A 26,748-nucleotide genomic window follows, 5' to 3' on the forward strand; every position below is an offset into this window, starting at 1 on the left:
AACAAGAAACAAAACAAAAACATACACAAGACCCCAGCCTCAAGGTATTTTCTATCCTTTCTTGATATATGCCTCCTTCTCAGGTGGACCTCAGTTGGTAATTCCAGGTGAATGTTCCCCAATTTAATTGTATTTCCAATCTGGTCCTGTTCCAGTCTTACCAGCATAAGAAATTATTAGGCTTAAAAGGTGTGAACTGTGGAAAAACAGGGACAAGCTGCCATCTTGTTAAAGGAGACTAGACCATACTTATCCCATAATACTTTTCTATTTGCTGGAATTTTCATGATAAGTAATCCTGATCTTGATATTAATCATTTAAGCTTAGATTGTGGAATTATTTGCATTATTTAGAACTTTCTCTCAAGAGCTCTACATCAGAGGATTATTTTGTAACTTTAATCTACTAGATTCTAAGCTCTTCTAATATATTATATTGGGAAAGAAAAAAACAAGAAATTTCAGTGTTGATTTGATTCTTGAAACACCTTATTATTTTCTGATTTACGTTTGTATTCTAATGGAAGTTATTTGTGCTTGTGTAATTCCATGTAGCACAAATGAAGTATGTTCAGCTGAATTTTGCTGCCGTTAATTGATATTCTTGAAAAAAGCCAAGATTAAGCTTTTGGGAGATGTACATTAAGCTTTGAGGGCAGCCTTTAAGAGCTAAGAGCTAAGGGCAGCCAGCAAGAAAACAGGAACCTCAGTCCTACTGTCTATTGATGTGACATATTTTGAAAGCTGATCATTGTTTTTCTTCTTTTTATCTACATGTAGAACATTTATCTGCATAACAGATTTTAGGTAAAGAACCTTTGGGATCATTAACTTATCTTTTTTCCCTCTTCTAAATTTGCATTATAATTTTTTGTTTTGTTATTCTATCAATTTGTGTTATTTTGTTCCAAGGATGAAATTTGATGAATATTTAATCCATAAAAGCAACTTCACATTTCAAATTCTATATATCTATTCATCTACTTACCTACATACCTTTGCTTTGATAAAAATATATAGCATGGAATCACTTTTAAAATATCTTTATAGGCTTTGGAAATATCTCTTAAAGCAGTAAGATGATATGTGTGGCATTGAAAACAGAAACTATGTCTAGTCATTTCTCCCTATGATGACTGAATGAGTTAAAGATGTATGGTAACTGAAGCTGTAATGGCATATATTTAGAAAGAAAATCTAATTTGCTACTTTTAAAAAATGTAGGTTGGCAAACAAACCTAAAATAAAAGCAAAAAAAGATATATTTTTTATTTCTGGAATATGTGTTAGTTCTGTTACCATTTGCAATGATGGATATCTGTGGGACTTTATGCTATGAAATAAACTCTGATCAACGATATGGCTGTCTTTTCTCTTTTACAGTGTTTGCCGATTAAAGGCCTTGGATTTGTGCTCGGCGCCTACCAGTGCATTTGCAAAGCAGGATTCTATCATCCCCGAGTCTTCTCAGAGAACAATTTTCAAAGTAAGTGCTCTTCGCTTTTGTACATATATCTGAATACAAATATCTACCATTATTAATTATTCAGATTTTCTTTTAACCTTGTTGGAGTTGTATGGTTAAATCTCCACTGGTTTGGCATTGGCATTCTTTCATCGCGTAAGGAGTTTTTACTTTTGTTTGTCATCTACAATATTCTGGAGTACCACAGAAATAAGGGGAGGAAGGAGGGGCAAAAGTATGTTTACAATACGGAGTTAATAAAGCTATTGTAACAATCATAACCTGGATGTTTTTTGTCATGCGAACAATTGTAAACCTACTTTTGCCCACCCCCGTATGTTTATTTTTTGGTGTACTTTAGTTTTCAATACATTTTAAAGGTCTGAAAATTCTGTCGCACCTTGGTAAGACCAATTGGGATTCTGTATAAAGAGCTCTTGCTACAGAAAATTTATAAAACTAATTTTGCTAGTTTGTTTATTCTATTTATGAATTTGTTTATATATTAGTGCTCTATGCTGAATAAAGAATTACCATGGAATTAACAGCTTAAAGCAACACAAATTTATTATCACCCAGTTTTCATTGGTTAACCTTCCGGTCAGGCGTTAGTCTGATCCTGTGCTCAGGGTCTCACCAGGCCAAAACCAAGGTGCCATCTGGGATGTGATATGATCTGAAGCTCAGGATCTCCTTCCAAGCTCGTTCAGGTCATTGGCAGAACCAAATTCCTTGCAACTCTTTCCCCGACGTCCCCGTTTTCTTACTAGCTGTCAGCTTGGGCTTATTCTCAGCTCCTGAAAGTTTCCTCAGGTCCTAGCCACATGACCCTCTCACAGCACTGCAGCTAACCTTGTCAAGGCTAGCAAGAGAATCTCCCCAGTCTGCTCAGATGGGGTCTTACATAACATGATGTAATCATGGGAGTGACTACTCTGTAATTTTGCTGTATAAAGTAACCTAACTAAAGGTTACATTCAAAAGGAGGTGATTATACAGAGTGTATAGCCCAGAATTAAAATGTGGTCATCTGGTTATTTTATTCCTACTCCAGAAAATGTCAGTGTTACAATTTGAATACTGATTTTTCTTTTACTCTATCTATAGATAACATAGTATTGCCAAATTGCTTCTAGCCTGCGACTGGATATAATAATTAAGAAGGAGATAGTGGTAAAAGAGGATGGTTTCATGGACACTTAAAGTTTAAGGTTGCCAAAAATGAGGTATAGGTATCTTTTAGATAGTCACCCATACGTCTTTGCCAGTCTCATTACTGGTCTGTATGGGAATTTGCATCTCTACTAGGTATAGTTCAAAGGTATATTGAGATTGAGACCTGAGTGTCTTATTTTGGTAGACATATATAGTTTGTTTTTTCTCTTGAAAAACATTATTCTTGGCCTTGAGACTGTTTACATTTAACTTGTAGGTTCTGTAGGTGAGTAACATTTTGTTCTCTCCTTAGTCACATAGTATAGAGTTCAGCTCATGTCTTGAGTGATAGTTGATATAGGCCTGATTCTGAGATGGCTTTCAAGATTCCCCTCCCCTTAAGTGTGGGTGGGACCTGTGGATGCACTGGACAGACACTCCCTTGTTTAGGCTATGTTGTGTAGCAAAGGTGATAGCATAGTCACTCTTGTGATTACATTGCATTAAATGTGACTCCTTCCCATAGTAGCAGAGTATAGAGAGATTCTAGCACTGGTCTTTGAAGAAGTAAACCATCTTGTCATGAGAGGGTTACATGGCTAGGATCTGAGGGAGGCCATTAAGAGCTAAGAGCTAAGGGCAGCCAGCAAGAAAACAGGAACCTCAGTCCTACAACTGCAAGGAACTAAATTCTTCCAACAGCCTGAACACTTGAAAAAGGACCCTGAACTCCAGATGGGAATATGACTTTGCCAAAACCTTAATTTCAATCTAGAGCAAGCATATCAAACTCAAGCATGTCAAACTCACAAGGTTTAAGTTTATGTGGGCCACAAGAAAACAAAAGCTTCAATTTTCATAGAAACATAGGTTTATTTCGATAGAGACAAGCTGAATACAAAGGGCTGAAATAAAGGAGTAATTGTTAAGATAAAATAATAGAACATTTTAATAAAAATATTTTTATTGAACATTAACTTACTAAACACTGAATAACTGCACAAATTAATAATTATAACGCAAATAAACTTATTTTTCTTGTTCTCCGAAAGCGAAATATTTCCTGTTGTGCACACCAAACAAGTCAGTCCAAGACTAATAACGTGGCAATCGGCTGCTAAAATATTCGCTCCTAGTATTAGTGGAGAGAAATGGTGCGCCTGTGAGTAAGGTGTGTAAGGGAAATGAATGCAACACGATTATAGTAACCAGTCATTAGCGAACGTTGTAGTTCATTATTAATAATTATGTATAGCAGGATATTGTAAAAATTAAGTTACAAAATTTTTATTAAAAAGTTTCTTACATACCGTTATATTGGCTGGGCTGCAAAAATATTTGTTGTGGGCTGCATGCGGCCCTGGGCCGCGAGTTGACATGCTTGGTCTAGAGCAGTGGTTCTCAACCTTCCTAATGCCGCAACCCTTTAATACAGTTCCTCATATTGTGGTGACCCCCAATTTCATTGTTACAAATTGAATGTAATTAAAGCATAGTGATTAGTCACAAAAACAATATGTAATTATATATGTGTTTTCCGATGGTCTTAGGCAACCCCTGTGAAAGGGTTGTTTGACCCCCAAAGGGGTCGTGACCCACAGGTTGAGAACCGTTGGTCTAGAGAGACCCTGAGCCCAGAACCCAGTTTCACTGTCCCCCACCTTCTGCTCAACAGAAATCTGGAAATATTAATAGGTGTTTTAAACCCTTAACTTTCCAGTAATTTATTATATAGCAATAGAAAACGAATACAATAGCAATGAAGATAGCATACTTCTAGGATGGATATGCTTTTCCTTGCATGTATGTGTGTAGCAAACTATGGCAATACTAGAGCTACTTTGGCATTTTTCATATTTATGGTCCAGTCATAACATATGATTCAACACTGAAGGATTAAGGAAATAGCTTTTAGCTTATGTTCTGTGAAGGTATTTTGTATTTGGTTTAACCCACATTTGTTCTCAGCTCCCACTATGTGACTGAAATAAAACATCTAAATATTGTAGAACCAGAGAATGACTATACCATTTGCTTATCACACCACCAAGAGGAACTAGTTAACCTTTAACAATGTATCTTTATTTAATTTGCACACTCCTACTTTCTTCCTTATTTTGAAAGCCAGTGTTTTTCCCTGGACTTACTCTCTCTAAGAAAAGGCTGCCCTGAAGGGGGTGTGACCAGCCTGAAAACGGCCCTCAGCCCCTCACCCAGGCTGGCCACACCCTCATGGGGTGAGGGTCCCCACTGGGGGAGTTCATCAGCCTGCAAACAGCCATCAGCCCCTCACCCAGGCTGGCCAGGCACCCCAGCGGGACCCCCACCCTGATCCAGGACACCCTTCAAGGCAAACCAGCTGGCCCCCACCCGTGCACCAGGCCACAATCCTATATAATAAAAGGGTAATACGCAAATTGACCCTAACAGCAGAATGACTGAGAAAGACTGGTCACTATGACACACACTGAACACCAGGGGGCAGTCGCTCAATGCAGGAGCTGCCCCCTGGTGGTCAGTGCACTCCCACAGGGGGAACTCCGTTCAGCCACAAGCCAGGCTGCCAGCTGCCAGCACAGTGGTGGTGGCAGGAGCCTCTCCCGCCTCCTCAGCAGCGTTAAGGATGTCCGACTGCAGCTTAGGCCTGCTCCCCGCTGGCAAGTGGACATCCCCCAAGGGCTCCCGGGCTGCCAGAGGGATGTCTGACTGCCAGCTTAGGCCCGATCCCCTGGGGAGCAGGCCTAAGCCAGCAGGTGGACATCCCCCGAGGGGTCCCAGACTGCAAGAGGGCACAGGCCTAGCTGAGGGACCCCCCCCGAGTGCACAAATTTTTGTGCACCGGGCCTCTAGTCTATTATAATTCTGTGTTCCATTGGACAGAAGAGCTAAGATGTGGTGCTGATCTATGAGAAAAAATATAAATGTGACTGTTAAAATATGAAGTGATTTCAATGCTTTATTTAGATGGAGGTCCACAGTAAACAAAGGCTTGCAAAGACCAACAAGGATATTCCTGGCATCTCTCTTGACATTGAGAGCTAATAGGATCTGATGTCTGAGTAGTAGCAGGATTTCAAAATAACCAAGTGCTGACGTATAACTGTCCCTTCAAATCCAGGTTGTTCACTTTCTGGTTGATGAAATATAAGCTTATGAGAAGCTCATCTTCCTTAAATCCATCTATCTTAGCATGAAGTCTATTTTCAGTGAAATTTCTTTTCTTTTATGTAGACACATTATCAGCCTTTCAGTCTTACCTCTAATCTTGGGACTGACTTCAGCTCATGTACAGTTCCAGATACATCCAACTTACAAATGACCGACACCTAAAAATGACAATTCTTGGTTTGCCAACTCTGGTACTATTATGGGGGGCAGGGAAGGAAAGACAAAAAAGTAGAGTTTTTAAAAACATATAGTCTTTGGAAAAAAGGAAGGGAAACTCTTTGAAAATAGAGACTTTGAGCTATAAGCAAACTTTTCAGCAAAGCTAACCTATCTTTTTGTTGTTCTTGGGTTTCACACTCCCTATCTCTCTTCTGTTTCATGCTGGAAAGTTTAAGATATTTGACTTTTAGAGAAAAAGAGCTTGAACATCAGATTCTCATAATTGGCATAATCACTTTTGCTATTGGTCTTAAGTCTTGTGATCTGGTTCACTTTTGCTGTATTGTAGAAACCTAGTCTGAATCAGTTTTACTCTAGGTGTAGTAGCTAAATTCTTCACCTAACTACTGAGCTGATGTTTCTCTCAGTCATTTCCCTAATTTTCAATCTTTACAACCTCTTTCATTTTTCCTGCTTGTAGGGCTTGGGGATCAGTTAATAAATGTAGCTGGCAGATGGAGTTAGTGCCAGCAGAAGAGTGCTCATTGCTGCTAATCTTCGTGGGCTATTGACAATTGCATTTGCCGTTTATCTCTGGCTATGTTCTTTGCAATTATTGGGAAATACCCCAAACACATTAGACTTCCCTAGTTTCTAATCTCAGAACTAAATAACTACAATATTTTCACACACTAATTAAGAACAGGATCTTTGGAATTAGTCTTTCTTAGGTTTGAATCCTGGATCTATTATTTATTTGTACTGTGCTAAATAATTTATCTTCCCTAAACTCTATGTCATATATAAAATTGTTATACTATCACTTGCTTTATACAATTGTTATAAGGGTTAAATGAAGCAATCAATATAAATTCTAATTATGGTAGTTGTTACATATCGTATGTTGAAAAATATTGTTATTGTTTATGATCATTATTTAAAATCTTGTGTTTATTCTGTTTACCCATTTTCTCAAATAATATGCCCGTTTTCATACTTTCATCTAGTATCTGCTCCACTTCCCAGCAGAGAATCATATTTCCAAGTCCCAAATTTGTTTAGTTCAGTTTGTCCTTAATATAGGCCCGGCTCTGAGATATAATACTCCATCCTCCAAACATCTTTCTCTTCACCTTCTAGCTAAAATTTTACTTTATTAGGTTTGTCCTTATTTATTTTATTATTTATTTACCTCATTTTAGTCCATTATTACACTGCTATTTAGACATTAGAACATTTTCATGTTGGTGGCCTCAAGAAGCTGGAAAAGGCAAGGAAATAGATATTTCCTTAGATCCTCCAGGAAAAATGTGCTGACCTGCCGGGATCTTGATTTTAGCCCAGCGAGACCCATGTCATATGCTTGAGCTACAGAAATATAGAATGAATATTGCTATATTACTCCTTAAGTAAGAAGAAACATAAATTTGTGTTGTTTTAAGACTCCAGGGTTTTGGTAGTTTGTTACGGCAGTAATAGAAAACTAGGACAACTCAGTGAGTGTGTTTCCCACTCAACGATCATTCCAGTGTTCACAATAGGCCACAGTGTGCTTTTTTTTTTCTAGAGGAAATTGTTCACAACTCCAAATAACTGACTCAGATGAAATTATACTCTGGTGGGCTCTGTGTATTAGGTTGGCCTTTGAGTCAGACAGATGGATTTGAATCTTGTCTCTACTTACTAGCAGGAGACCTGAGCAAGTTTTTTCATGCATTCTGAGGCTCTCTTCCCTTATTCATAAAGCACAAATAGTAAAATCTATTCCTTTGGTAGTTGTGAGTAGTTGATGAGATAACATATTATATTCCCACAATTATAGTGATTATCATACTAATGTGAATACGGAGAATCTAGTCCTTTCATTTATGTACTAGGGGCTCAGTGCATGAATTTGTGCACCTTGAAAGGAACTGTGGTCCACGAGGCTGCAGTGGGCACAAGGGTGGGTCTCAGACCATCCTCCACACCCCCACCCGGCCCCTCTCACTGCAATTCCCAGTCCCCTGTCTGCTAGCAGCCCCACTCCTGCCACTGCCACTCCCATCCACTGATGGCACCAGCCCTACTTGCACCTGCTGATGGCACAGAGTGATTAGGGCCGGTGCCAGCAGTGGGTGCAAGCATGGCTGGCACCATCAGCAGGTGCGAGTGGCAGCTGCTGCTGCCCCAATCGCTGCTCAGGAGCAGGGGGAGGTAGAAAAGCCCTCAGGGGTGATCGGGGTCGGCAGCTGCTGCTAGCACCCGCTGATGGCGCTGAGCGATTGAGGCCGGCTCTGGGTGCCAGCAGCAGGTGTGAGCACTGGGTGGGACCATGGGGTGCAGGAGCAAAGAGTTTTCAGTAACCACCAGAGGCTCACCCTTATGACAGCAACTGGTGCCCCGCCTTGGTATGGCACCCCCACTCACCTGCTCCACCATCCTGCTGTGGCTGATGCCCACCATGTTCCGCATGCTCCCCCTGGTGGTCAGTGCACATCATATCGACCAGTTGTTCAGTTGTTTGGTTGTTCTGCTGTTTGGTCTATTTGCATATTAGCCTTTTATTATATAGGATTGGGTGTTGTGCTGATTAAATGAATAAATTGCCAATCGGCAAAAATCTGTGTTTATTAATTTTATAATTCACATTAGAATCTTCCTAAAATCTATGTAAGGTGGTATTTTTATTTTTAAAAATATCACTAAAGTCACTTGTAATACATAAAAATCTAAAAGTCAATAGAAAAGTGAGTGTAAGATACAGAGGTAAGCATGTAGAAATACATAGAAAGATTGAGCTCTTAACTATAGTCATAGTGAAAGTTATAAATTTTAAACTTTTGCAGTGGGCTTCAGTTTGAATCTATTTTCACAGTTAGCCATTCATGATGTAAGTATATGAAAGTATATTAGCTAATCCTGATTTTAAGATATGCAAGTATATATTCATGTTCTAACAATAAAAATATTTTTGTATAGCAGTCTATGTATGCCCATAGTCTGCTAACTGTTCTCTCTTTTCAGATATTATAAATATTGAAACAAATATCCACAGAAATCTCTTTAATGTATTAGAGCTACTCATGTGCATGTGCCTTTTTTTACTTAATTTTTGGATGTGATTTTATCTATCTGAAGACTGGAGGCAGATTCTTCTTCATCCTAATCAGATGAAATAACAAATAACAATTAATCTTCCCATAGTTAGTTCATTGCAGCATTTTAACTTCAAATTTTGATTGATGAGTATGTTCCCTCCAATTCTAATGAAAAAGCAAATATGTGTATGGGAAAGAAGGATATGTTTACCCTAATATGAGTGTTATTTATACCTAGAGCTAATGCTGGGCTCTCCATGTCTGACTCAATTCTTTGTTACTTCCAGATGAGCTATTTTCATTGTCTATGACTCACCTTTTTTTCTGCATGCCTGTGGAATGGAAGGAGGAGAGGGTCATGATATATTAAGCACATGGGTGTGGTCTTGTAAAGGTCCACTCTATATCCTCTGCTAGAACCTGTTCTTATCACTGAGGGCCACAACATCCCCCAAAAGGCACCTCTGATCTAGTTTCTTCATTAACTTATATGTCTGAATATTCATCTGTCAAAAATATCACTTAGCACTGACTACGTGCCAGATATATTTTTAGCAACTGGAGTAAAAGAAGTGATTAAAAAAGTGAGGTTTCTAAGTTTCCAGGAAAGACCCGCATCTTCCCCAAACATATTACAATACCCACAAATAACAAATGAGGGCAGTCTTGAGTAAAACACAATTCTGTCCAATATTAGTAAACTAGGTCAAAGAGTTTTAAGATTTAAATGTCCTTAAAGGATGAACGTCTAACCATATATTCAAATGTCCAAATGTTATGTTTTTGCCCTTGTGAAGACACAGTTTTATACAACTGGTACTTAAGAAACTTAATCAGCAGAGCACTTAATATTATGGTGATAATTCTATATAAAGTTTATACTATGAAGATATGACATATATAACTTCTGTTTCAATCCACACTACTCCCTTCAGCTAACTCATTCTCTCCTAAATCAGACACTAAGTATTTTCTTCAATAAAACATAGGAAAAAAACTTTCTCGGGTACATTTTCACAATGTGTGCCTCAAATCATAAAAATGTGGCTACATTTTGATCTACTGGTTTGATACTTCTATAATTTATTCCATCTTGGCTGGCAGTTAATTTCCATATTGCCCTGATGAGCCAATGGGAAAAGTAGCAGTCGTATGCTAATTACCATGTTTCTCTTTTATTAGATAGGATTAGCATTTTTTATCCATTTATTTGGGATTTTTATAATGTTCTTTTGTAATTATATCAAAATTAAAAGCTACAGAAACCTAATTTTATTTATGAATAAGGTAAAAATATTACATATATTCAAAGTCTGAAATTTTTCAATAATGTAGCATTGGTGATTTGATTAGAACTTTGGGGTTTGGAGCAAAAATTTACTTTAATATATATAGGGTCCTGGGTTTAAAATTTTTTTTTTATTATAGAAAAGTTACATGATTATTAAAGAAACTTTGGAATGTGTAAAAAATAGAATTTAAAGAGCCCTTTGAAAATTTTTTGGTCACTTAAGTTTTTTTTTAATACAAATATCTGTATATATAGTATTTCTAAAACCTTCGTATTACATTCATTTTGAATACCATACATAGTTTTCTTAAACATAATTTTAATAGTTACACAGAATTCCACTGAATAAATATGTTATGATTTACTTATCCATTCTAAAGCTCATAGTTTTTACTAATTTATATAAATATAAAACCACAAGGTGGGGCAAAAGTAAGTTTATAGTTGTACGTACATGAAACTCAGAGTTTATTCTTGTATTATTACTTATTAATTATTGTATTATTTTCCATACAAACAACCATAAACCTACTTTTGCCCCACTTGCATATTTATGTAAAAAAAGTCCAGAGATTTTTTTATATATAATGTTACTCTGGTAAAGTTACAGTAAGCAAATAGGTTAATATGTTTTCCACAAATTGTCACATTTGTCTTGACAGGCGCAACTTACAGGTGAGTGTTTTAGATTTCCCAGCTGTTGGGTGGTGCTCCTGTAACCTTCTCCCAATGTCCTCTATATTTATGCCCTAGGCCAGCGGTTCGCAACCTGTGGGTCGCGACCCCTTTGGGGGTCGAACAACCCTTTCACAGGGGTCGCCTAACACCATCGGAAAACACATATATAACTACATATTGTTTTTGTGATTAATCACTATGCTTTAATTATGTTCAATTTGTAACAATAAAATTGGGGGTCACCACAACATGAGGATTAAAGGGTCATGGCATTAGGAAGGTTGAGAACCACTGCTCTAGGCAGCATACTCAATCACCCATATAATGATCTGAAAGCTGCTACAGCCAAAGCTCATAACTCTTCATATTCGCCTTTATTTTCAGGAAGTATTTGTTTTATCTGAAAGTTCCAAATATCACCTTCATTTTCAAACTTTAGCAAAGCAGATTGGGATTCTGTGGATGGTGGATTATTTCAAGTTACTCAGCGCTGACATTTCCAAATCAAAATATCATCCACGATGATTTCTAAACAGATTTTCACTTATATATTTGTACCACAGATCAGTTAATGTATTATTTTGGGAGAATACATTAATCATTACCAATTATTTGATGATAATCAAATATGGAGAGAATACTATGTTCAGTGTTGAGTGTGTAAATAGGTATGTAAACCGTGGCCCCTAACCACTAGGGTCTTAAAAATTTATACCATCATAAATTTAAGGTACCTTTCAGTAGATTAATAAAAACCTCATTATTATTAATTAGTAGTAGAATTATTTTAACTAGTTGAATATATTCCCTTGTCCTAGAGCAGTGATGGCAAACCTTTTGAGCTCGGCATGTCAGCATTTTGAAAAACCCTAACTTAATTCTGGTGCCGTGTCACATATAGAAATTTTTTCTATATTTGCAACCATAGTAAAACAAAGATTTATATTTTTGATATTTATTTTATATATTTAAATGCCATTTAACAAAGAAAAATCAACCAAAAAAATGAGTTCATGTGTCAACCCTGACATGCGTGCATAGGTTCGCCATCACTGTCCTAGAGACATAATTAATCAGCATAAATTGATAAAATATAGGGTGTCCCAAAAATGTATACACACACTTTGAATAATTTATAAATGTATAAATACATTTCGTTCTCAAAATTGAGCAATCAGCTGTTAAAGTGTGTATATGTTGCCCTAACTGGTTTGGCTCAGTGGATAGAACATCGATCGGCCTGTGGACTCAAGGGCCCCAGGTTCGATTCCAGTCAAGGGCATGTGCCTTGGTTGTGGGCACATAACCAGTATGGAGTGTGCAGGTGGCAGCTGATCGATGTTTCTCTCTCATCGATGTTTCTAACTCTCTATCCCTCTCCCTTCCTCTCTGTAAAAAATCAATACAATATATATATTTTTAAAAATTGTGTATATTTTTTGGGGGGACACCCTGTATTTTTGGAACTAGAAGATTATATCATCATGCTTTGAGCTCTAAGGAAATAATGAATGTAGAAAGCTCTGTCTTTAATTCTAGCTTTTTTGAGCTTTAGAAATCAGGTCTCCAACTTTTTTTTGTCTCTCCATTTTATCACTTTGTGTCCCTTACAGAACCTTATAATTTCTCATAGTCAAAAAACATTAAGGCAATATTAAAGAGGAAGTTTATTATTATAGCACATTACTATTTGACATTTGTGAGTTGATCTGGCAATACTTTTACGCATGAAGAATAAAATGTGATCATAATGTATTTTCTAACAAATTGCCTTTTATTCATGAAAATTAAAACATTTATATAACCAACATAATTTAGTATTACTCATATCAGGATACATAGAATGGTTTGGAATTATGTCAATATCTCACATTATATCTAGCTGTTACTACTTCAGTAGACATAATACCTATTAACTATTATTTTTGTTCTGCCTGAGAAAGATAATGGAGTGCATGAGCTTTTACCATTGTATGTTCTGCAGTCATGATTTTATTTTATGGCCCAGTATGTTGGCTCTTTTGTAATTTTAATCTAGGTTGCAAAAGAAGGATATAAAACCATTGTTTTATTCTTACGGAACATACAGTTTACTTGCATATATATATATACTAGTAGCCCTGTGCCAATAGCTCTCTGCGGGGCCTGGCCACTGTGCGCCCACTGCCCAGAGGCTCTCTGTGGCCCAGAGGCCCATCGCAGCTGGGAAATGCAAACAATTTCCCTCCCTGTTCTCAGGAACTCCAATAAAGGGCTTCCTTCTCTTTCTCGGCCAGCTTTCACCCCTGTGCCTCTGCCACCAGCCCCTCCTGTCACACTATCCTCCACCCCCTCCACCCTCTGGCCACCCAGACTTGACCTTGCCTGGGATTCGGGGGACACTTGACTCTGATCAGCTCACTGGTTCCTTCTTTTCTTATGCAAGCATTCTGCACCCTGGCCTGGCCAGAGGCCCATCCACTGCAAGGAGCAGAACGCTTGCCTCATCATCGCAGTGATGAAGCAAGCATTCTGCCAGGCTTCTCATGCTGCCCATTCTCAGTGGCCACCCCCCCAGGACTGGGGGACTCCAGCAGGGTTAAGAGGACTGGGTGCCACCATCTTGTGGCTATGGGCTCCACCATCTCTGAGACGGAATGATGGTTAATTTGCATTTTACCTTTTATTAGATAGGATATATATATCTTACCTAATAAAGAGGGAATATGATAATATTGACCCTCACACCATTGCAAAGATGGTGGCACCCACAGCCAATAAGGAGGAAATATGCTAATTGACTGCACCACCTTCAAAGATGGTGGCACCCAGAGCCACAAGATGGCAGTGCCCAGTCCCCTCAGTCCCACCTGGGGCGGCAGGTGCATAGCAAGGCCGGGCCCACCCCCAGGCGAGCCTGGCAGCTCTGCTTGCCTGCCTCCAGAGTCCCCCAGTCTTCTCAGCCCCCCAGCCACCCAGGGCTGGCCCGAGGTGCAGGCAAGCCTCAGATGGCAGCTGCCCAGCTGCCCAGGGCCGCCTGAGGCTCAGGTACAAGGCCAGCCGAGGCTTGCACTACTGGAAGTGGCAGCAGCAGAGGTGTGATGGGGCCATCACCTTCCCCTGAGGGCTCCTGGATTGTGAGAGGGGGCAGGCTGGGCTGAGGGACACCCATCCAGCCTCTAATATATATATATATATATATATCTGTAACACTCTAGTAGCTCTCAGAGTAGAACATTGGCAAATAAAGATAATCACAAGGACTTGGAACATCAATAATAGTGAACAGAGATAGAGTGGATCAGTCATGAGAGGTTCTCTAAGTTGGTATAGTTCTCTAGATAACAGGTTAGTGAAGAGAATGATGGGCATGGTAGGTGCAGTTAAGTTCAGCTTTGCACTGTAGGAATAGACCATTCAACAGGACTGACTGAAATTCTTGTGCTCCTGAATTCTACCTCCCAGTCTCTACTTCGGTAGGTAGAATCTAGACAAGTAACTCAGTCTGAAGTATGTTAGAATTGGGGGACATTGCAAGCAATAGAAAAGAACCTTAATTTACATGAATAACAAAATATATCAAGGTAGAGGGGGCCATAATTGGGACATATGGATGAGCAACAAAAGTAAAACAATGATCGTGAAAAGAATCAGGGTTAGGTTAGGTTTTCTCCTAAGAAAAAAGAAACTCTCACATTTCTCTTGGTTAAAAATGAGTGAAAAATTTTACAAAGGACACGTCAAATGTATCTAAAATGTGACTAAAATTGCTTGCCATGGTCATATGTTACAAAAACAAACAAACAAACAAAAAACCCCAGATAACACTGCTGTTAACATACTGAGTATTTTCCAGATGTAAGTGACTCAGGATGCTAAATAGTCTCTGCTTGTAATGTTATCGGAAGGAGTACATGAGTGGAGTGCCTCTGTTGTTCATGGGAATGAGGTTCTTGGGGTGTTGCCAAAATAAGAATTTTCAGAATTCCCCACTGGACAATGTGAGGTGGTAGAAGACTTTATTTCCATGGAGCTACATTTTTTGGGTAGTAACATCCCATGCCCCTTAACCCAGTCTGAAGGAGGTGCAGCTGGAGTTTTAGTAGAGCAGAAGGAGGGCCAGTGTCCAGAGCTTCTGTTCCATGGTGCAGCTGGGCCTGGCAGAGTTACTGTCCTTTAGTCCATTGTGTGAAGCCCACATGGCCATGGGCCACATGGGGGCATGCAGGGGAATGTGCCCTCTGCAACAGGAGTCAGGGGCAAACTGCAAGTGAGCAACCCAAAAGAGGGAACTCCCTTTGTTTAGCAGTTTAAATATTCAGGTTCATGCCCTTACAGAGGCCATGCCTATTCTGGCCACTGACTCACTTCCAGGTGTGATTGATAAATAAGCACCTTCCCATGTACCTAGACCTTACTGGGCTTGTGTCCAATTGCCTTTTTCCAGTCCCCTCCCCCATGGGTCAGCAGGGAACAGACTTTAGAGAGTGTTAAATTACACCTTTTTAGCAAATCTGTAAAAATGGCATGCCTATATTATCTAGTCTTCCCTTTACTCTTTTTCTGTTAAATAATAACCAGATTACTGCAACAGTATCATTCCCCCCTGAGAAAAAAGAAACCTCTTTATCTATACTAATAAAAGCCTATGTGGTTGTCACGCCCTCACACTGTGATGCCCTCATGCCATCACAATCCATCACCAGGAGGCTATGTGCATGGCAAGGCACAAGTGGGTGGGCGAGGACTTGATGCTGCATGTGTGGCATGGAGGTGGCGGGTCCCAGCGGCTCTGCACAGCTACGCCAGGGTCCCACGGCTCTGCGTGGCCTGGAGGCGGGACCCCCAGCTCCAGCCTACTTCTTTGGGGCAATTCATGGAGGAGCCCCAGATGGATGGGCGGGGCCTACCTCTTTGGGGAGATGATCGTGGGGCTCCTGCACTGTGAGAAGGCTCAGGCCAGGCTGGGGAACCCCCACCCCCAGTGCATGGATCTCGTGCACCGGGCCTCTAGTAATAGTATAAAGGAGAGATAGGCGAAAGTCTCTTATTTATGTAACTGCTTCCTGCTGTCACGAGGCAGAGATCTGTCCATCCCAAGGCTTAGAAGTTCGGCCTGTCTGACAGAGGAAGGGGAAGCAAAATGGGAAAGGATTCTTTATGCAGGGAAGAAGGATTCTGCAAAGTCCAGTTAGTCTGGTGTCCCTGGGAGGTGGCAATGTCTAGGAGGATGATTAGACAAGCTGGCATTCTTGTTGTATTCTGTTAATGACAAACTTGACAAGAAGGTTAAAAGGCAAAACTTAAAAGTGAGGAGGCTTATAGCAACTAAAGGTTCGGTGAGAGGCAAAAACCCACATGACAAAGGGGAGGATTAACTTGCAGTGTCCCCAATTAGGTTGGAGGCAGGTGTGTCACACCTGTCTGAAGTCCTTTTGACCCATTACTTTTTCTATTAATCATGAGCTTCTCTAGCTTTTTTTCATTCACTGGAACACTTATTGAAAGAATATTCTACTCTATCACATATTTATTTCTTAAAGACTGACAACCTAATTTCATTCTACCACTCTGGAAACTACTGTCTAAAAGATAAATGAAGGATAAAATAATCATTAAACTTCATAGCCTTTACTCATTTATTATCTTTGATCACATTCCAGCATGTTTCCTGTAAATCCAAGTTTTCTTTTATGATATTGTAAAAACGTCTGCCTATCTAACTTCTTTCCCTATATATTCCCTTAATTGACCTCACCCATGCCCATGGCTCTCTGTAGATTCTTTCTCTGACTCTGATCCTTCTCTTACAATCCATTTTGTATTGTTTCTCACTTCTTAATGCATATTTCTCTTGGACAATGTAAGTTGGACCTCAAATTTAATTGGTCTAAAATGGAGCTTATCCTTCCACTCCTTCTCTTCCTACTTCAGCTCTTTCTTCTAACTTCCCTGCTTTTGAACAAGTAGTGCCTTTCCTTAAGACAGCAATAGATTCCTAGTTCCTCTTAGCACCTCCCATGTTTGGAGAAGAGAAAGCTGGGCAGCCTGATTTACAGGGTGGGGCAAAAGTACGTATACAGTTGTGAGTATACAAAATAAAGTTTATTGTTGTTTATCATGTATTAAGTATTATATTATTTTCCATACAAGCAGCTGTAAATTACTTTTACCCCACCCTGTATATACATTATCTCATATAAAACCCACAGCAATTCATATTTCATACGTTTGTAAACTAAGACCCAAAGTGGTCAAGAGAGTTACCTAGTGCCATAGAGCTCTCTAGCGATGGGAACCATATCTGCTGGACACTTAAATTCATACACTTTTCACAGAATGATGGCTCTTACAAAACAATATATTCTGAATCATTAAAGAAGATTCAATTATGTTTTTGCTATTATATCTACTAAGGAAGGAAAGCAGACAAATGTATTTTCAAAGAATTATGAACCTTTCACAAGAGTTGAAAGTAATAAAGACTTTGTGTTAAATTTTGTGTTATTAAAATGCTATTAATCAGAATAGCCTCTTTCCCAAATTTGTTAATCAATCAAGGTTGTGGTATATATCAAACTATGTGGTTGTGTGATATACTAAACTGGTTATTTATTCACCGATGTCTTTCATGTTGAGTTCAGCATTGGAAATGGTTTTCTTTTTTGATTTATTTTAGTATATGGTGTTAATTGGATCATTTTCAATGGTATACTCAACAATTAAAGAGAATCTTTACCTGTGGGCTTCAGAGCGAAGTTTGCTAACTGAAACAGAAGAATCTAACATTAAAGGGAGGATCAGAGCAGCAGTTAGTTAACAGTGCAGAAATATCCTATGGGCATGCAAAATGGGAAATTACACGGTAGCCTGTTAGTATGGATTATACCCTGGGAAAGGATACACTATCATTATGCAATTGCACACTGAATAACTGTCCATTAAGTACCATTTTATCCAATTTAGACCCAATGAACCTGATAGATGAGGATCCTTCTAAATTAAGGAGCAATCAAAGCTTCACTTTGGATTCTGTGCCATCTAGATGTGTTATGTGTATTTATTTGGTGCAGGAAAGACACAACTTTCTTGTCCTGCCTTATGGTTAGTTCTTGAACAAATATTTATGGAATATGATTTTTGTCATGGGGAGTATCTGTTGGTGATTGATAGATAATGATATAAAAGATTTAGAAAACTATTTCCTGCATGGAGTTTTATTTCCATGTTTGCTAATTTTCCTTAGTTACTTTGAATGACAATTTTTTTTTTTAATCAAAGGGGTAAAAAACTTTTGTTTGAGTCTAAAGTCAAAGTAACTCTATTCTCTAGCAAAAAGGTTGACAAAAGGTCTTTAACAAAAAGGAAAATGAATGAAGAGGTGAAAGATGTGTTTTGACTCTGTACTAAGTCTCGCCTACCTCAGAAATGCAATGACAATGTAGTTTTATTTGGAAACTTTCAGGAAGGGGTCCGGATCACCATTTTGCAGAAAGGGCAAAAGATGTGTCAGAAGAAGCCCATGTCTGCCTACCCTGCAGGGAGGGCTGCCCCTACTGTGCCGATGACAGCCCCTGCTTTGTCCAGGAGGATAAATATCTGCGACTTGCTATCATCTCCTTCCAAGCCCTGTGTATGCTGCTGGACTTCCTTAGCATGCTGGTGGTCTACCACTTTCGCAAAGCAAAGGTAAACCCAGGTACCCTGGTTATGATCTTTCCTTCTATTGTCAAGTGACCTCTTCTTTTTTCCAGCAAATGAAGTTTTTCCAATTCCCAGTGGCTTCTTTATTAAGCAGAAATCTTTATACAATAGGATAGGATTAAAGTATGAAATTTATATTTTTAGCTTCTCAGGAGAAATAAGGATTAAAGATATGAGACTTTAACATTTTCTTCCACAGAATGTTTCCCGCTATTTAGCCTGGAGCTTGATTTCATCATTGTCTTAAAGGACTCTCTTTTACATGGTCTCTTTGGCTTCCTGAAGCATTTACTCGGCCAGTACCCAATATATTGTTAATTTTTCCATATCTAGAAGGCTTTGTGATGTTTATTATATTTCATTTTTATTTCTTTCAACCATATTTGAAGATGGTAAATAGACTCAGCTATTTTTTAAGCACATTATACTTTGAAGAATGAATTTATTCATGACCTTATATTTGGTCTTGCATTAATATCCCAGAGTAATAGTGATATTGCAAAGAACTTAAATGGATTTTGAAAGTCTGTCCCTCAATTCTGTTCTGAGAAATCCAAGAGCAGTATAAGCATTTGTATGCTTCATAGGCAGGGATGGATGGATGCTCAAATGTTTGGGGCACAGCTTTCTGGAGAGCTGTCTACAGTTGACCACCCATCCTATATAATAAAAATCTAATATGCAAATTGTCCCCTCGACTGGGAGTTCGACCACTCACTATGACGTGCGCTGACCACCAGGGGGTGGCACAGAATATGGCGGGTGTCGGTGACAGTGTTGGCAGCAGGCGGCAGTGGAGATGCTGCTGGCTCCAATAGGCCCTGACAAGAGCAGGACCATAGCAGGATAGTGGAGCAGGTTAGAAGGCGGTGTCAGGCCAAGGCGGGTGCAAGCCGGGGTCCGATCGCCCCACCGATCACCCTGCAGATGGTGACCAGTGGCTGGCAGGCCCTGATTGCTTGATCAAGGCTAGTCCCCAGGCTGCGATGGGGAACTGGGAGTGGGTAGTGGCGACCAACTCCCATGGTGCCCGGGTGGGGGCTGCGACCTTTCACCAGCTACCTGGGGGTGGGGATGATGGGGATGGAGGTGTGGTGAGAATGTGGGGTGTCCACCAAGTTCTCTCTCACTCCCCCTGCTACCCTCCCCCAGGACACCAGGGCTCGTGTGCTGGGGAAGCCCTGTATCAGGTGCTGGACGCCCTTGAAGAGCCCTCCCCGCACCCACACGGCCTCCTCTGGGTGAGCTGGGCTGCAGCTGCTGGGACTGCAGGGGCTGGTTGGGCTCCCTGTGGGTTCACGCAGGAGCCAGTCTGTAAGGACGACTGGGAGAGAGTGTACTTCCCACCCAGCTTCCTTGCAGCACTGTGCCCCGTCCCACAGTGTCCCGCCACACTCACCGTATCTCCATGTGGGGACTTGGGCACCATGACTCAGGCAGAGGGGGACATGCTGAGGCCTGGGGGCCCAGGTGCTGTCCAGGGCCCAGAGGTCAGCTGGGACCTGCCCTTCCACACCAGACACTCACACTTCAATTGCCAGCCAGGCCTAGGGACTGCACCCATGCATGAATTTTGTGCACCGGTCCTCTAGTTTAATTATATGTAGCCAGTGTTGTGTCAGAATCTGTGGTTGTTTTGCTTTCAGAAACTTATTTGTGCCATTGGAAAGAAAAACAAAATCTAAAGTTTCCACCTTTTCAGAATTCAAATGACTCCTTGTGTTAGCAAAGTTGTACAGATTGGTTTAGAGATCAGTGAAAATTTAAATGGTTCTAATTAAAATTTAAAAAAAAGAGAGAGAGAAAATAACTTTTTGTGAATGTCATCCATTACAAAGCTTCAAGTTAACATAAAGAAAAAACACTAGCAATATCTGTTGGGATTCAGGGAAGATGTATCCATTATGTTAATATTATAGCTTTAAATAGTTATTTTAAACTAGAGGCCTGGTGCATGAAATTCATGCAAGGGTAGGATCCCTAGGCCTGCCTGGCAATCAGGGCCAATTGGGGCCTTCCTTCCCCTGGCTGCAGGCTGCTGGCCAGGGCCTTCCTTCATTCCACACACCACCCCCCCAGTGGTCAGCGCATGTCATAGCGAGCAGTCGAACTCCTGGTGGGTCACACACCCGAGGGGACAATTTGTATATTAGCCTTTTATTATATAGGATAATTTTTAACATGACCATACAACACAAGTTAATATTAGGCTTTAAGTCAGCAAAAATCTACAGGCAACTTGCTCTTAACTTAAGCAATACTTATCTTTCTTTTGCAACAAAATATGTGCTAAATTGCACACATAATAAAGTAGCAAGCAAGTGGAGTAGGGGAATATCTAACCACTGTTACCTAGTAAAATTAATTGTTTTTTTTAAAAAGCCTATCACTGGCAGAGAAGGTAGAATGAAAAATTTATTTAATAAACTGCTCTGAAATCTGTGTGTAATGTAATTCATTTACGTAGTGTATAGCACATAATTCTTTTTGCATTTGAATTGATTTTGCTCATTAATGAGTGCTGTGCTAAATGCAGTTAGTGACATATGATGGATTTCATATTACATTGGATAATGAAACCAATATTATTCTCACTAGACTGATGTCAATCTATGTTAATGTTACTTAACATTTCCAAAGTTATTAATGTTGTGAATTTCTCTGGACTTTCATATGAAATTCTACTTTTTTGGTACTATCATGAGAATAGACATCTTAAAATGTCATTTGGTGAAATTTCTCTATGTACAAACTAGTGAGAATACATAAATTAGACATTATCTAGTTTAAGATGGCCACCTTTTGAAGAATCAGTGAGTTTTCACTGATTGTGATAAAATATGAAAGTGGATTTTTTTAAAGAAATAAGTTAACAAAGGCAGTGAACATACAAGTAAATTTGTGACTGATTCCTAGCTTTAATCTAGAAATATGACCAAATTTCAGAACTAGAATGGAACAACCTCTGGTTTTATAGAAAAGAAAACCCAGCTTCTGAGGGATTGTAAATTGCCATGCAGCACAGTTAGGGTGGGATATTTATATACAGTCATTCCAGCATATAGAATAAACACTTCTATAAGATTAAAAGCATGAGTGACTAAATTGAGGGTAAGTGAAAATGAAGATCGGTAAACTTAGTTGAAATCAAGGGTGGGTTTAAGATGTGAAAAGGATTTTGTGAGAGCAGGGGTACTGTTCTAGCTCAGTGCTAGGAAGTAGAGATTTTTTTTTTTTAGTTTTTTTAGAAACAGTGCCAAGAGTGAGTCATTGTCCATGAGATAAAAACTGACCACCCAAAGCTGGTTTGAATTCCTGTTCAGGGCACATGCCCGGGTTTCGGGCACTCCCTGGTAGGGGGTGTTCAGGAGGCAGCCAATCTATGTTTGCTCTCACAACAATGTTTTTTTCTCTCTCTCTTTCTAAAAAAAGAAAAAAAATTCAGTGAAAAAAATCTTAAAAAAACAACAACAGGTGACTGACCAGCCACTGAGGTAAAACATGAATATTCCTAGCAGTAAGTCTTGAAAGAAATTTCTCTTGTGGATTCTTATGCATAGAATATACTTAAATGGAGCAAATGATAAAAATCCTTACAGGAAATAGAATACTAATTTTCATAGCTTTGTTTCTGTTAATTTTCCTGAATGCATGCTAGAGTTTTAATGCTTAAATATAGGCCAGGCAAATTATTTCTGTGTGGGTATCACAAAAGTGGTCCCAATATACAGTTCTTTACTGTTTAGTGTTAATGCAGGGATATATTTGGAATATCTAGATTAGAGTTGGCCAGTATGCAGCACACATGCCACCACCACAAGACCATAATAGACATGCATGGTCCTCTTTCTCATCTCATCCAGAATCAGCCTCCAAACCCCTCTCATCTGGTAGAATCCTAAACAAATTCTAGGCATGAAATCTGTTTGCCATCCTGGATCTAGAAAAATGGGATGACTGCAAACTCTTCACATAAACTTTTTTAAATATAGTTGCTCATTACTAAGTTATTAGAAGGTATTCACTGCCTTGTCCAGTGTGGCTCAGTTGGTTAGAATGTCATCCCGTACACCAAAAGATTGTGGGTTTGATTCCAGTTCAAGGCACATACCCATTTGCGGGTTGATCCACTGTCTGGGCACATATGGGAGGCAACTAACCTATGTTTCCCTCTCACATTGATGTTTCTCTTTCTGTCTTTTGCTCCCTCTATCTCTTTCTCAAATCAATAAAAACATATCCTTGGGTGAGAATTAAATTTAAAAAAAAGGTATTCACTGAGTGACACTGATATAATCCCTGTCAAGATTGCATGTCAGCTTTTCCATATTGCTATTAAATGTGAAGCTGTGTACTATAATCTATATATATAAAAAGCCTGTGTCCATAATGCCATAATGACCAAAGATCGGTTACCAGGAGGTGCATGGAACACCTCTTGGTCCCATGGCCCACAGGCTCTGATCGCAGCAAGGTGGGTGGCAGGTGGGTGGGGCCACATGGCAAAGAAGGTGTAGGGGATGGGCACCTGGCAGGCAGGGGCGGGGGCGGGGAGCATGGCATGGGCCCCCAGGTGGTGAGCAGAGGTGCTCCCTCCACAGGGTTAGGGGTGGGGGTGCATGTAGCAGGTGAAGGGGGGGGAGGAGGCGTGTGGGGGAAGGGCGTGAGCTGGGAGAGGAATTGAGGCAGAAGGTAAAAGCTGTTAATAAGGGAAAAGAGCCAAATGGTTCGGAGCAGCCAATGGCTCAGACACTCAACACTGGGGAGAGAGGAATGGGGACCAACCAGGCACAAATAAGCTCACGAGGCCTGCGGCAGTGGCAGCGGGATCTGGGGTCCCGTCAGTACGTGTGGTGGAGGGAGTCTGGGGCCCATGGTGTGGGGGGGTCTGGGTCTCTTGTGATTTTGTGTGCTGGACCTCTAGTCGAACATAACATCCTATATAATAAAAGCCTAATATGCTAAGTGTCCAGTCGTTTGGTCATCCGTTCAACCAATCAAAGAGTAATATGCTAATGATATGCTAAGGCTGCTCAACCGCTCGCTATGATGTGTACTGACCACGAGGGGGATAGAATTGACATGTACTAAGGAAGGCTGAGGCATCTACTCAGACACACACCTGAAGAGAAGTTCACTCTCCCACCTACAGGGAGACATCCTGAGGGAGGGTCCAGGAACGTGTGGCTAGAGTAGGAGCCTGACCTAGAACCTGAGACTTGTTCCCTCTTTCGCCTTGTCCAGCTTGTGAACCATGTTCTCTAATCCAGTTTCACCAGAATTCATGGTATGTGGCATCTTAAATACTTTTAGTGTTGAACTGTATTTCATTTAGGGCTCATTAGGAATTGGTCATTTGGAAAATTAGGCCTCTTTTATTTATGTTAGACTTTTTTTCTGTTAATTGACAAAAATAATCATATTGACAAAACAAAAATAAACAAAGTGATGACAATGTCAAACCTAGCCGCTGATCCTGTACATCTAGATGGCATGCAAATATGCTATAATGGTAATAGGCAATTCTCTGTTGTGAAATGAAATATTAGGTGATCATGTTAAGAGACATAAGATGATACAGAAATTTATGTCTTTCAGTTCTGATTCCTCGAGGGAAGTCTAGTTATGAGTTCCTTTATTTAAATGAGGCTTACCTATGCGTAAAATATCAAGTTTGTAGTTGTTCAGTAGCAGCAATCATTGATCAAAGGTTATATTAACATTTTATCATTTTAAACAACACAAACTAGATTCCATTATATTTTGGGGTGAGGCTTGTGGTATGACGCCACAAAGGGCAAGTTAAATTTCACTCTACACAATCAATTAGGAAACTAATTTCATATATTTGTTCTTGTGCCCTTGGTTAAAGATTATATCTGTCAATAAACTGTGAATGATTCTGAATCCAGTGAGTTCTTCTAAAACAACAGCAATTTTAAAATAGTATTTTAAAGATCCTAAATGTTAAATATTTTGAAATTATTTTCACCAAATATTATGACAAGTAACATTTTTCTGTTAGCTATTCTGAAGACAGAGTGTGGTTTCTTGTGGCTTAATGTCAAGTGTGTTAGTACAATTTATTTTCAAATGAAAATGTAAGAGAAAATATTCACTGGAAGGAGCATTAAGTGCTTTTACATCATGTGCAACCATCACCACTATTCATTTTCAGAAGTTTTTTTTATCATCTTAAACCTAACTCTGTACTTTTTAAATAGGTCCTCATTCCCCCTAGCCTCTGGTAATCTATCTTCTACCTTTTGTCTTTACAAATTTGTCTTTTCAGGGCACCTCATATCAGTGGAATTATACACTATTTATCCTCCGTGTTTGGCTTATTTTATTTAGTATAATGTTTTAACAGTTTGTCCATGTTTTAGCATTTATTAGAACTTGATTTCTTTTAGTTGCTGAATAATATTCGATTGTGTGCATTTAGCACATTTTGTTTATCAATCCATCTATTGATGAATATTTGGGTTATTTCCACTTTTTTGTTATTGTAAATAACACTACCATGAACATCTGTATACAAGTATCTACTTGAGTCTCTGGGTTCAGTTCTTTGACTATAACCTGGATGTGGAATTGCTGAATGATATGGTCTTTCATTTGATATTTGATATTTTCACTAACAATTCATGTTCCTTCACAACTTATTATTATATTCAAAATATTTTTATTCAATATCTAGTGTTTGTGACCTGGGTGTTAAGAAACTAAATATTCTGCTGCTAACTATTCTTTCTCTTTAAAATGATGGATTTGATGAGGTAACTTCATAAGAAATTTCAAGCACTAAAATTCTATGATTCCTTGAATCTGGGGGATTCATATTTCTAATTTGATGTATTCACTGTATAAAAAGATTAGCTAGCATGGATGAGATTGTCATTCCACTTGCTAATGGATTATAGACATGATATCATTGGATCCAGAGAAATCTTTAATAGGTCCAAGAGTTTGGAAAGCAACAACAACAACAATAATAGCAATATATGTACTCTAAAACCAAGCCTGATTAATGTATTAAGCACTTCAGAGGAGTATTTAACTTATAAATAAGAATCATATCATACTAGCTAATGTGAGATTAAATTGTATGTCTTACATGTATTATTGAAGGGATATCTGGACCATTCCAAGAGTTACCAAAGGGGAAAGTATCACAACTTTTAAATCCACAATTTTGTCCTTATAGGGGGTAAGAAGATGAGAACTACATAAAAGTTATACTAACTATAGTGAAATGTTTGGTTTTGATCATGATGCCTGATAGTCTTTGTATAATTTTTTCTTTCTATAAACTACATTTAAACATATGTATGAAAAAAAAATCCGGAAACCTGGAGTGCTAAGCTTGAAAGTTATAGAAGTATAATCAGACTTTCTGAATTAACTTTCAAGTGATCTTCCCTAAGACAGAAGAAATCTGAATAGGACCAGTCCCAGCATTACAATTAGGTGCAGGGCAGAGTGAGATTAAGAAAGCGTGAACTAGGCCTTCCTAATCCAAGCATCAATACCTTATCCCTAAAGTGTTAGGGCTTCACATATTTGGGTCTTAAAAGCTTTCTAGCATTTCGGGGTTTCCTATTTAAAATACAGATACTGTTTGAATAGGGTTGGCTAAGTTGTCATTCTAATGATAAGTGGAGCTTGAGCTAAAATGTGATTGCCACCTCCTGTCAGTTTATGGAACACTCTGTTATAAAGATTCTGAGGCAGTGAGTGGATTTATTCTGAAAGGTAATTGTTATTGGCTAACTATAGCAGCCATATGTTAGCAGGGAAACTAGAGATACACCTACCACATATTTACCACTCCTTTTCTAGGAGTTTCAGGCTCAGGGGAAATAGTGAGGGAAGAAAAACTACTGATATAGGATGTGAGAGGGCCTTGGTGATAAACATGAAACTGTTTTGTCTAGGGATAGCCCACTTCTTGAAGTATTGCATCAGATCCAGTTTTTCTACAGATGATGAACTGCTTTTGGTAGCCAAGATAAAATAGATTTACTAGGGCTATCCCATTTCATAATTTATTAGCCAGTTCTCAAGTA

General features: G+C 39.2%; 1 protein-coding gene across 2 annotated transcripts in view; it reads left to right on the plus strand.

The window, feature by feature from the left end:
- Positions 1-26,748, plus strand: part of GPR158 (G protein-coupled receptor 158) — a 377,074-nt gene that overhangs the window by 207,243 nt on the left and 143,083 nt on the right. For both annotated transcript variants that reach the window (XM_070432941.1, XM_070432950.1), the window contains exons 3-4: positions 1,384-1,486; positions 18,441-18,664. In XM_070432941.1, the coding sequence (XP_070289042.1) occupies positions 1,384-1,486; positions 18,441-18,664 (327 nt within the window). The remainder of the gene's footprint in view (positions 1-1,383; positions 1,487-18,440; positions 18,665-26,748) is intronic.

Source organism: Myotis yumanensis, unplaced genomic scaffold (genome assembly GCF_028538775.1).
Source record: "Myotis yumanensis isolate MYYU_CA2020_CCGP unplaced genomic scaffold, mMyoYum1.0.hap1 SCAF_1, whole genome shotgun sequence".
Taxonomy (NCBI): domain Eukaryota; kingdom Metazoa; phylum Chordata; class Mammalia; order Chiroptera; family Vespertilionidae; genus Myotis; species Myotis yumanensis.